The following is a 13,018-nucleotide window of genomic DNA, read 5'->3' as shown; positions in this document are numbered from 1 at the left end:
GGGCGGCTGCTCACCGTGTCCCTCGCCCACCGGAGCGGGGGGACGGGGCCTACTGGGGCGGAACCGCCGCCACGAAGGTGGGGAGCGGGACCTCGATACCCTTCCTCCCTAAGGTAAAGCGAGAAGATGGAGGGCGGGCAAGCCGACACGCGGGGAAGGCGGAGGGGAGAGCACTGGCTGGAGGCCTTTGCGGTTGGGCAACCCTCTCCCCTTCACGCGTTGGTTCTGCCCGGCTGCAGGGGCAATGCCGCCCCGGCAGCCAGCGGGCAGGAAGGCGCCCGCTCCTGCAGCGCCCCCCGGCGGCAGCGCGGCTGTGGGCAATGGCGGGGGGGCGGCCACCGCCATCGTAGCGCTGGCAGCAGCCTGCGTGGTGCACAGGAAGCGGAGGACTGCCAAGTCCCACAGTCACACTGCTCTCTGCCAGTGCATTTACAGCCCTGCGCTGTGTGAACGGGACCTTTCTTAGGGTAGGCCTGACCCCCACAGCCTGTGCCTGCCTGGGTGCAGCAGTAGCTGCAGAGGTGACTGTGGCATGGCCTGGGTCCCAGGTGCTGGCAAAATGAGTCCCGAACCTCTCACCTGCACCTGCATATCCTGTCAAGGAGGTGTCCTGTCACCATCAGGCCCAAGGGTTCTCCACAGAACCCGAGAGAAGACTGGGACAGATAGAGCAGCACTTCCCCAGTGTTCCTCTGCCCTTGTGCCAGCAATGAGGCAGGAGCCCCAAAGGCTGATCAATCGACCATTCAAGAGCGTCTAGTGCAAGTACTCTGTGAGGTTTTCTTGGCTCCAAAACTCCATATATATGGCGTGCTACAGTGCTCAGATAGTGACTGAAAATCATATCTATCAATGTCCTGAGACCAAAGTGCTTGGAAATGGAAGGAGAGGGCTCATAAGCTGAGTTTCATTAAATGACCCACAGAATGAAGTAAGAAATGGGGTAGGGAGGATTGTTTCTCGGATAGCATTAATATTTATACCTGTTCTTGAGTTTGGGAGCATTTCCAATGCTGGAAAATATTTCTATTCATGCATTCAGTTGCATTTGGCTCAAAGCCAAGATATGAATAAGGTGCATAAATCCATACTGGGATTTGTGTCTACACTGGTATCTTTCTGTATGCTTCTCTATTATATAAGTAAGGCCATCCAAGGATAGCTGAGACTTCGTTTTCTCCACTAAATATGTTGCACCACATTAAAACCTCTTTCTCTGCTTGTAACTAACAGAGAACTAAACACAAAGGAGGAGGAAAAGAGAAAATGGTTGTAACTGTATGAAAGCATAAGCGAAAGGGCTGCACAAGACTAGAGACAAGTTCTCATTGCTTTAGTTTACCTGGAGACTGCATGATTTTCAGGAGAAAGCTAAGAAATATGTAAAGTGCTATTTTTTTTTGCTCCTCCTCCCCATCTCCACAGTCCAAGTCAGTATTTTTGTTCTTCCTGAGGCTACTCCAGCCCAGGAGGCACTCACAGCGCTGGAGTCCCTATGTCCTACTAAAGGCAGATAATGCCTCGACCAACTCTGACTGACAAAATGAAAGCTTCATGATCAAAAGAGACTAGTTAAGGGTTCCCCTTTCATTTATACAAATGGAGAAAATGTTGTAGAATCCTAATTTCCTGAAATTTCAGTTATTTGAAATAACATAGGAAACCCTGAGATAAAACACAAGTCCTTGGTTTTACTACTTAATTGTATTCTCTTTGCATGCAGTTCCCTTTTTCTGATCAAAAGATTCCTCCGTATGTAAGAAAAAGCTTAGAAGAGATCCCAGTTCAGTCAGAAATCCAAGGCATGAATAGAACAGCAGAGCCTCATCCCAGCTGATGAACAGTGTAAGTACAACGACTTAGAGAGGCTGGTTCAGACGTATCGATCGGGGTTTCAGATCACTTCAGTTTGCCAGCACAAAGATACTGGTATGACAAAATCTAAACCCATGTGAAAGTCACTTTGCTTTCAGGTATCGTAACTGAGTAACTTGATTCATTAACTTCATTCTTTTTCACCAAATCTGCATAGATTTCTGACTGCAGCATGTAGATTGAAACAGTGAGAAATAGTTGGAATCGAATTAATCCTTGATGGAAAATACTTGAAATTTACTTGCATCACTGGTAGAAAGGAGGATGTAACACCATCATGGAAGAGTAAGAGCTTTCATTTTAGTTTGTTTTTCACCATGTGAAGATGGACTATTTTAGCTGTGATTGAAGTTCTGCTATGACTTGGTTTTGACTAAATACTAAAGAAAGATTGTTCAATTAAGAATAAAAATCAGATGAGCTTTCACTTTGCTACGTACTGCAGCCACGTGTGGTCGATGTTTGCAGGGCACTAGCTGTCACAGGCCACTAACTCACTGATTTGAGTAAAAGAAGATAAAATTATTTTTGTAGAAACTGGATTTTGGAAATTAGTATCACTGGAAGGCATGTGACTTACCCAGCTATCACAGGAATCTGTGACCCCTTCTCTTCTCCCTATGCCACAGGAACTCATTGTTTCAGTTGTTGTCCCTCAAGGGAATGATAGAACAAATTCACTGCTGCCTTAAGAAGCGTAGACTAATTTTGGCAGACTGGCATGAAAGATGAATATGGATTACTGACCTCCTGTTGCTGTATATAGCTGTGAAAGGAATGATTGATTATCTGCTGCAATAGCAGCAGGAGAGAGACTGCAGGTCATTCTTTCGCTAAATGGTATAATTTAGCTCTTAAAACAAAGGCAAGATACGTTGAGGTCTTCACATCTCTTTAGTTAGCCAAAAAGTGCATTTGAAACTATGAGATACGGATTATCATGCAGGCCATAGCTGCTGTTGATCCATGCTATAATGTTGATAACGCCATGCTTTTGAATTATGTCACTTATTTCTGTAACAAAAATGTGATTATAGCTTGATTTGGATGGCAGTCAGCCCAGCAGTTTATCACTGTGTCTTTAGGACTATTTGCCAGTAGCAAGCCAGCTGTCAAATAGAATTTGTGTTGTTTCTAAATAAAACATTTTACATCTGAGAAGTTCAAAGGCGCTTTTTTGAATTATTTCACACAGAGTTCTGTTCCCCACCATCTCCTCCCCTGAGCAAATACGGTTTCAGCATCAGCATTAATGCATGCCCTAGTTAGCTGGGACGTAAAAGAAGAGATCTGTTGGTTTAAAATGTAATTTTTTACCCATGAGCTATTCCTTGCACCCTTTGTTTCCTAAAATCCTCAATGTACTCATTGCTGACAGATTTTATATTTCAAGTGAGTAGCTAATACTTGACTTGAAAAGAAAGGATGAAATAAAATAGACTTACAACTTCATCAGAGGAGATAGGAGGAGAGTGCTGGACATGCTTTCTTAGCCAAGCATCCCTCCCTGGGAAGTAGCTGTAATTTAGCTGCTCTTAGATAGTCAGTGTTCATGCAGCTTGCCTTCTTTGCTTTGACAGTGCACTGTTGGGGTCACTTTACAGTGCAGTTGACAGATTCCTCTCCTTATTTTTATATAAACTTTAAATTTAAATTCTAAACAAACCTGCAAGTAGCAGAAGACAACTGGTGTTTGACTGATTATTTAGATTAGTGAACTTCTGGGTCAATCATCTAAAAATCCAAAGGAATGCGTATTTGTTTCCCCAAAGAAAAATTTGTTATTACATTTCATAGTCTAAAGGACTATTTGTTTTAATTAACAATGAAAAAAGTTTGCATCCTCACCATGCAGTAACTCATTAACTGCTCAAGCCTCCTTTGCAAGTTTGGATACAATGGGATATTTCACGTGTTTGATCTGCATATTGGTAACAGGGGTTTGCACGTAGATCAAAAGAATGATACAACCCTGCGTTACCAGAACTCTGCCACGGCATCCAGCAAATGCTGTGTGGAAGGCAGTGCTTGGCTTCCCTCCAAAGGCTGAATTCTAACACTCAGCTCAAAAGCAACCTACCACTTTTCCCATCGATACATTTGTGCCTACAGACCTACCTTTGACCTCTCACAGCTTGTTTTGTTGCAGTGAACACCTGAAATTTGCTCAGTTAATACAACAGCCCTGTACTTTTTGACAAAAATGCCTGTGGTTAACCTCTGTGGGCTGCATTCTGCAATAAAATGAAGGGTGGTAGAAGTTAAACAATGGGTGTGACTACCACAAGATGAGTGTTAGTGGGAAAGTGGTGTAACATCCACTTAACATTCCAGAGATGTGAAATATAATTATGATTTAAATGCCAAAGATGTAAGTTGCAAGATGAGTAACTACAAGGACATGAAAGCCTCCCTTATCTTCCCTTCTGTCCCACTTAGAATCATTTTTACACACCCACAAAACTAATACAAGTAGTGTCACTTCATGAAATTACACCTGATACATTACTTGTACTGTCACTTACATTTCTGTCAGTGTGGGCTCTGTTTATACCAAAGAAGAAAACCTGCAATCTCATTTACAGCATTTTAACTTGGAAGTAATTTTGCTGTTGGTGGAATTATCCTGTATTTAGAGTCCCACTCAAAATCTGAGCCAGGCTTTGAGTTTTGTCCTGTCTGCTCCCATCTGTGATAGACAGGGGTCCTCTGGCCGTAAAGAGTTCCTCACACATTCATTTATGTATCTTTGCAGAAATGGTCCATGAGCAAGTCTGTAACATTAGAGATTGTTGACTAAATGAGCCATATATATGAAAAGCTGCTTAATGTCTTTCAAATCATCTAGCATATGTGGGAAGGAAAGCAATAATGCAGAAATGCAGCCCATGCCCAGGTGAAGGGCTACACAGTTCTCTATCAGTTCCAACACTGAGAAATTAAAAAGTTCTAGGTGGGGGAGCAGAAGCAACTAGTGGGGAAAAAAACCCCACTGATTCTAAAACTTTAAACAATAATTTTATAAACAGGTTCTTGGTATGATTAAAACCCAAAAGCGACAGGTATGATTACAGCTCTCAGCAAAGGACATGCACTGTGCAAGTTGTGGCCTTGGAAACTGTCTGATGTCTAGGTCAAAATTTAAACCTCTATTTTAAACATTTTTTCTCCTGACATTATTCCTCTAATTTTTCTTTATGTATTACATGAAAACCTGAGCTGAAAGTTTCCAGTGCAATACTACCTTTTATTAGCTGTCAGCAGGAAACAAAGAGTCTACCAGAAAGTGATACCTTCAACTAAAAGCAGAGGGGTGAGGCCAGGAGGGGCTGTAGGTTAAGGACACGATGTGGGACTTGGCTTGTGCTTGGTCAGCCGTTGTAATTGAACTGTTTATTTTCTGTACAAAATATGCACTTCGCAGAGGGAAGCAGTGGTTTTTCAGATACACGTACACACATAGCTTTGTGTATGACTAACGCTATTGCCTGAAATGGAGCTGCAAAGTGGGTAAAGTGAAGCATTTATTCCAAAGTGATTTCTATTTCCTAGAAATACCATAAACATTTACTAGAAATACTGGGTAGGAAGGATCATTTTTATATCTGAGGGGAAAAGATATGATTGCTTAAATGTTTTAAAAATACAAATAGAAAAATAAAAAATGTTCTCTCAAGAATCAGAGAAAAACAGTTTTATGCCTGTACTTCTTAAGATCCTTAACAGAGTTCATGAAGCAACAAAAAGTCCTTAAATCATAGCAACAGTTAAGACAAAATATGCTTGGATTTAATACACTGGGGTTTTTTTTAGTGAAACGAACTATGGCACAAGTCATGTCTTCAGTTAGCATCTGTAACTCTGACTGGTGAGGAAAAGACGGTGTGAGTAGCTGAAGCCACAGGAGGACCGAAATACTACTAGAAGTTAGCTGCTGTGGTGGAGGCTGCCACTTGGGAACTAATACGGCTTGAGGAGACTTTGAGTCAAAACCCTGTGCTACTACCCACACGACAGTCAGATGAGTGACGACGGCCACGCTGCTAGACTTCGGGTGCGTGCATTGGGAAGTGGCTTTTCCTCTATGATCAAGGGAGGAGAGTGCTCCCTCCAGAGGGCTGTTCAGGCCATCGGGATTACCCTGCTCCACACTGTCCTTCGGAGGAGCTGTTCCCAGCTCACAGGTCTCATTTCAGGGTTGATTCAGCCACAGTAACTAGAGTTCCAGGTTTGCAAATGGATCCTGGCTCAGTCAGGTAGTGGCCTGTCCCTGATATCTGTTCCTTGTTGCATCTATATACTTACTGTGTAGTGCTACTGCATCTGCCTTTTGGACAGGAAGGTATCCTCAGTAGCTGTGGTGTCCCTCAATAGCTGTGGTGTCCCTAAAGCACTAGTCATTGTTTCTGCAGTGGATTTTTTTCAGGAATAATTGTTGTCTGACATGAAATAGTGTCAGTGATGATAAAATACTCATTTAAATAGAATAAGAATAGAATAGGATTTCATTCTTGATTTCTGACAAAGATTCCTACCACACCTGGAGGCTGATTCAGTGGGCTGAGCAGGTATGCAGCTCTCTGAAAATAAAGACATTCAGAACTTTCCTAAATCCACAGTTAGTCTGCCTCTCCTGCAGTGCTTAGATAAAATAACTTTCATCACTTTTTCATCACATCAAACTCCAGCTGAATCATTGTGGTTGTTTTATCATGTATTTTATTCACAGATCCAAGATGCTTTGCAAAGACAGGGGCAGCACTGGTACAACAGTTTCACAGGAAGAGGGATGCTCAGAGTTTCAGTGACTCACCCAATGTCTGTTGCAAAATAGCAGTGAAGCAAAACCTGGGCATTCTTGTACCAGGCTTGTGATTCAGTAAAGCACTAAAGCAAGTGCTTAACTTTGAGCAAGAACTGGAGCTGTTTGAATGGAGATAGGTTTGAGTGTCAGTTTAAATACTTGGCTGGACTGGGTCTTCAGCTTTCAATAGCTAATAACTGTTTACTACTATTTTGGGGCTTTTGTATAGCTCAGCATATCTTTAGATGGTAGAAATATATTTAATTCAATTGTGTGAGAAAGCATACTGCTTGCTGGCTTTTTAGCAATTCAAATGTTCATGCATATGTCTGGGGTTTTGTGTTGCTTTTTTAGATGACCCCAGTTACTCGACAAGAAGTTCTTGGCCTTTACCGCAAGATATTCCGAATAGCCAAAAAATGGCAATCAGCATCAGGACAGATAGAAGAAACTGTTAAAGAGAAAGCGTACATTATCAATGAAGCCCAAACATTATTCCGAAAAAACAAAAATGTGAGTATCCTTACAGTTTTGATTTTCTGAATGGTTGTCCTCTTGCTTTTTGGACCGTCACAGTGATTGGGTGCTAACATATGAATATAAGAGTTGATTTCCCAACACTTCACTCACCTTAAATGCTGGTGTATTTTGGTTATATTTTAAATCCCACCACTGAAATAGTAATAAGAAAACTCAAACCATTTCAGCTCTTCATTAACTACTGTAGAAGTCTACAAGGTTTAGAGCTTTCACTAAAAAATACTAATAAAAAATTAAATTCAAAAGACACTGCTTATGTAATTGAAGCAGCTTTTGATCTTTTAGAAAGTTAGATAAATGTATCATTACCCCTGCAATGGCAAACAGAGCTCAGTAGCTTCTTACACTTCTTTTCTCTTCTCAAAGCAGCAATTATTGGAAATTCTTTTAAAAGAAGCACTTTTTTTTTCTTAAGGAAGAAATTTCAAACCCCTCTTGAAAGGGACAATACAGACTGCATGGTAATCGAAGGTCCTTTTTGTAATCTAGATCGCAATGCTTACTTATATCCCATTTTGGAGTGGGACTAAATTCGAGTAATTCAAAATCAAAAAAAATGGATGTAAGTCACAATTTACACCACACTTCTGACTTCAGAGGGAGTTTCAGGATAGGACGATAACAGAGTGTAAACCAAGGAGTCTCTTCTCTTTCTTTTCTAGCTATCTTGCTGAGTGATGAATGGGTGAGTGTGTTTTTTTTCACAGCTATATTAGTAGTTTACATGTGTATAGTCTTTTTTACAATGAAAATACCATGTTTGGGTAAAACCCTCTTTCTGTAGTCTCAGTCAAGATAGCTCCAGGCCTTAATATCCAGCACCATCAAGCCTAGAACTATTGAGTCAATGCAAATGTTACCTTTTATGGATATGAAAAATACAATCATTGTATTCTTGGGATTGCCAAAAAAAGCTAGAGAAAGTCATGTGGCTGTGCATCATTTACACTTGAGCTTTCAATTGCTAACTGCTGTACTCATACAAAACATTTGTTTCTATGATCTTAGGTAACAGATCCAAAGTTGATTAAGCAGTATATAGAAGAATGTGAGGCAAGAATTGAAATTGGACTTCACTATAACATCCCCTACCCAAGGCCTGTGAGTAGAAATTTTAAGTCACAAAATCTTCAGCTGCACCCTCTTGGCTCTCACTAGGCAATAATTACATCACAGTCCACATCACTGTCTCTGCAGTGCATTTTTAGATGAGCCGGTATTTAAATGCCATGCTAAATCAGAGCCAAATAAGCCAAATGTGTATTGAAATGTTCTCTATCTATCTTATTTCCCTGTAAATTGGCTAATTTCTTCACAAATTAAGAAGTCAAAGTCTAAATGGAGTTACATGAGCTAAACTCTCAAGGCCTTTGAATATTTAGGCAGTCTTGTCCAACCAATGTCCAACCAGAAAAAGACATTAATGGAATCAAATCTGTTAATCTTTCCATATAATAAAACAAGATAATAAAAATACTTAATTACATCTGCCATAGATACAGTTATTTTCATAGCCTGCGTTACTGGTAGCTGTTCTTCTAATAAATCAGGTCTTATGAAACACCTGCCTATGTTGCTTCTTTTCCCCTCTTCCTAGAGAAAAACATGTCCAAGATGACCAAAATGCTGGAAGTTGCATCAGTGTCTTCTATTGCACCATTCAGTATAGTTACCTCACTGCTGAGTCACTTCTGTCTGTAGTACTTTATGCTGCCTCCCATAGAAACTTTCTCTCAACTCCTGTTGATTAGTTTGTATTTTCACATCTGTAGTTTCCTTATCAAGGAAGTCAAGATTAAATTTTATCTATCTCCATCAGATGCTTGCCTAGAATATGGTCAGTGTTAGCATCTGCTTCACATACAGCTTTTTCTCCAGGATAGAGAATAACAATGCACATCTGGCAAACAGTGCTCCTAGAAAAGGGCTTAAAATTTATGCTCTGCAGTGGCTTCAGAATCCCAGAGGATCAGTCCAAGATCCGCTGTCTCAGACAAACTGGATGATCATTATTTTTCAGATTCTAGTAATCTCTATTGCTGCTTTAGTCAGTGCTTTTACTACTACTTGCACCTAAACAGCTCTCTTACAGGATGACAGCCTCAGCAACAATAACATCTGACTGCTAACACCTACATTTTTCAGTCACTTAGCAGGGGGGGATATAGTTGCATGACTTCCACTAACAGTCTTATGAAATACAAAGACATTGTCAATCAAAGGAAGACCCTGTTACTTATTGCTCTTTCTGCTTGTGGAGTCATTGACATTGTGCATTTTAATATGGTATACATAATCATAACAATAAGAAGACAGTCTTTCAGTACATACAGTTTTGTGACTTGTTAGGTAGGAATGAGTAGAATACACTGCTACTCAGGAATTTTGAGAATTTTCTAGGTCTTACCGTTCTGGAACATTGTCAGCAGTCCTATTTCAGCAAGCATTATATCATTACAGTCTGATACCAAGCTCCAAAACAAGGTCATTAAAGCCTAATGTATATATGATTTTAATAAACACAACATTTAGGGCCTGAAAGTTACACCACTAATCACACCTCAGAGTGCTCTTCCTAGAAATCTAATAAGCTGGATGGTACAGTTGCCCTTTCCAAAGTGTGAAGAAATTATTTCAAACTCAATGAAACCTAGTCTGTATATATACTTTCTTTTTCTTGTAGCTTCTCAATTTGCACCTAACTGGTTGGATTTTCTTTTCCAGATCCACCTGCCTCCTATGGGTCTTGCCCATAAACAAGGCCGTATGTTGCGACACCAGGAAAAGTTAAGGAAGATTTCTAAGCCAATATACTTGAAATCCCATGATGAAGTTTCATAACCCATTATTTAAGATGTGATGTGTAATCACATCATTTAAACTGTGGACTGCAATCGAGGTGATTTGTGTGCACATCTGTGAATGAAGCTGTTTGGTCACCTGCTCACATATTTCTGGATGCCAGAAAGCGATGATATAATGTATATAATGGACAAGATTGGTCTGGTATTTATTACATTTCAACCACTGACTCCTCAATAAAGGTAACACTTTTCAAGGAGCGAGGTGTGATACAAGATTACTTTGACATCAGGAAAATTACATCAGGTTTTTAAACTCTGTTCATTTATAGCAGGGTTCCCTGGTGGTTTGAGAATTATATATGCTCAGTTGTGATTCAAGGCAGTGCCTTGTGTAAGAGTCAGCAAGAATCAAGAAAGCCCAGGAGAATAAAGCAGACACTGTACCTCCAGACCTTCCAAATGCAGGTGGGAATACACTGACTGCAGCTGCACTCCTTCCTCTCTTGTCCCTGCTCTGCCTATTGTCCCTGAAGAATCGTTTCAGTTTCATAGTACCCTTATAGAGAAATATTGTTTCTAAAGGGACATTAGCAAAGGGACAGCAGAAATGCCACAAGTCCTCCTTTTATCTTTTTGCAAACTGCAGGGGAGTAGCCTAGACCCTCTATGTCATCTTTTCTTTTGGTTCCCCCTCACTTCCTTTGGACAGGGTGTGGATATGAAATGCAAAGTTTGGAATGCCATTACACAACTTGGAGTGAAACATTCCACTCTTGGGTTCCTCAGGTTCCCATGTATGGACTGACTGAAAACTCTCCCTTCAGGGTATCACTATGGAAGCCAGCTTAGGATGCTTTGCGTGTCTTCACTGTGCATTTTTACATGGTTAGCTTTTCAGCATAATCAGCACACTGGCTTTCTCAACAATTATTTTAGAGTTAGGTTTTAATTCTTACATTATGGACAGAACTTCACCTTTATTAAAAGAAAGCACCTACAACTATTTCTTCTGCCTTTTAAGTTTGAGCGCCATTTCTGTTTTGCAGGTGCCCCGTGAATGGAAGTGAAATTAAATTAATTGCCCCCTCACTGGCCACCAATTGTTTTGGCTCCCTTTCAGTGCTCTGGCTTTACCAGGCTGTTTTCTTCAGGAAAGGTAGGCTAGAAGTACCAATGAGACCAAGCTGTGGACAAGAACCACACTCTACTGGGAGACTGTATAAGCACAGCCCACAGCTGTGTTGAGGGCAGAGGGTATGAGCAGCAACCTATTCCAGCCAGAAGTTAAGGATGGTAAAAAAGCAGATTTGAAAAATGCAGTGTACATTATTTCCTATTGAAATGGGCAAAACCAATGAAGTATCATTTTCTGAGCTCTACAAGTTCTAATAGAAAATGGCAAAGAAATATTCCTGTCTACCTTAAAAATAAGTTAAAACTGGTCATGTGCAGAACAGAGTGACAGTTGCTTCCCAAGAATGTACTGTGGAAAAAAAAAAACCAAGCGGATGAGAAAGTACAAGGAAACAATGAGAAGAACGAGTCAGCATGACAGGTACTGTCTAGTCCAATTTCTCACTACCTTTTATGGCTCCAGTCCACAAAGGTATCTATTCCCATATAATTATTTCCTGGGAATACCTCCTGTGGGAAGTATCATGTAAAATGCCATTGTTCTGCCTGTCAGTGGGAGCTTTGCAAATTTACTGCTGCCAGGAAGACACAAAACAAAACTCCTTTAGCAGAGGAAAAGTGGGATGGAACAAAGACAGTAAAAAATAACGTGATTATGCACACTGCTTAATCCTTCATTGAAACAAGTCCAAATACAGTCTTTTCCTATCCTCATGCACAGTGTAGACATGTGTCAATTGAGCCAAAGAAAAATGTGCAGAGACAAGTGTTTTGAATGGGAGCTTAGGCTTATTCTTTATCATTGAGCTATCATTCTGAATCTTCTGAATTGTTAAAATTCACGTGGCTAATGAAGGTACTGATGCTGTGACTCATCAGGTGGATAAACAGCTATGTAAATGAGCACTGTCAATGTACTGTCTGTATTATAGTCACAACTCTTTCCTGAGCACATACTGTAAGATGTAGATTATTTAAAGAGAACATCCCTAAAGTTACCTAATTGAAATAACGATGAGTTTATTTCTGAAGGAAAATATAAATAAGCAATTTTAAAAAGTCTCAAGTAGCCTTAAGTAACTCAAATGAGTATCCACTTCCTTGACTGAAAAGCCAGTAAATTGAACTGCAGTAACATTATCACATTATTTGAGATGCTTTCAAATGCTAGTCTATTTTTCAAAGTAAGTGTTTGAGAAACTAGTATTAACTAGTGCCTGATCTTCATTATGTCCCAGCACCAGAAGACTGAAATTTCTTAAAACCCCAAGTCTGTTCAGCTAAAGGAAGGATTAGATCTGCTCTTTCATCAAGTCTGGAGGCCAAACCCCTTTTTTTCACAGCTTAAGTTAAACTCTGTATGACAAAGAGAACCTGCCTTAAAGAGAGTGCTTTGTTTTTAGAGGTCAAACTGGCAAACTTCCATTTTGAGGGAGCTTCATAAAAAGAATTTCATCTGCAGCTCAGTCCAGTGGGTAGGCAGACATCTGAACTGGTACTCACTGTATTCATTTCCAAGGACCGTGCAACTGCTGTCAGGTATCCCAACAATGGTGCAATATATCATTCCTACACATTAATTTTACTTGCAAAAAGATGTTGTCCAAAATGCATCTGAGTTCTTGAGAGTTTGTAATGCACTGGATTCAGCCAGTCAGTGTACACTCTGTCCTGTACTTCCTTAACTTTGTGCACTCCTGTTCCAGAAAATACTGTCTCTTTCAAGCTATCACACTAGTCAGGAGATGCTTTAGAATAGTTTAGAATAAAGATGATAGTAACTTTATATTCTTTAGAAATTAAATTCCAAATCAGTTGCATGAAACTCTCCTGCAAGCTAAGCAGTAGCAATGCAGTGGTA

At 40.3% G+C, this 13,018-nt stretch overlaps 1 protein-coding gene across 2 annotated transcripts; it reads left to right on the top strand.

The window, feature by feature from the left end:
* The first annotated feature begins 23 nt into the window (after positions 1 to 23).
* Positions 24 to 12,060, top strand: LYRM1 (LYR motif containing 1). 2 transcript variants are annotated; one of them, XM_062634612.1, is made up of 4 exons: positions 24 to 113; positions 7,034 to 7,192; positions 8,228 to 8,320; positions 9,944 to 12,060. In XM_062634612.1, the coding sequence occupies exons 2-4, from the start codon at positions 7,034 to 7,036 to the stop codon at positions 10,058 to 10,060; spliced, it is 369 nt and encodes a 122-aa protein (XP_062490596.1). In that variant the 5' UTR covers positions 24 to 113; the 3' UTR covers positions 10,061 to 12,060. The 2 variants fall into 2 exon arrangements, with proteins under 2 accessions (XP_062490596.1, XP_062490589.1); XM_062634605.1 differs by lacking the exon at positions 24 to 113 and adding an exon at positions 1,623 to 1,845.
* Positions 12,061 to 13,018: the final 958 nt, after the last annotated feature.

The sequence above is a fragment of the Pezoporus occidentalis genome, unplaced genomic scaffold (genome assembly GCF_034315485.1).
Source record: "Pezoporus occidentalis ecotype Australia unplaced genomic scaffold, CSIRO_AGI_Poc_V1 ctg113, whole genome shotgun sequence".
NCBI classification, from domain to species: Eukaryota; Metazoa; Chordata; class Aves; order Psittaciformes; family Psittacidae; genus Pezoporus; species Pezoporus occidentalis.
This window is presented reverse-complemented; position numbering and strand designations above follow the sequence as displayed.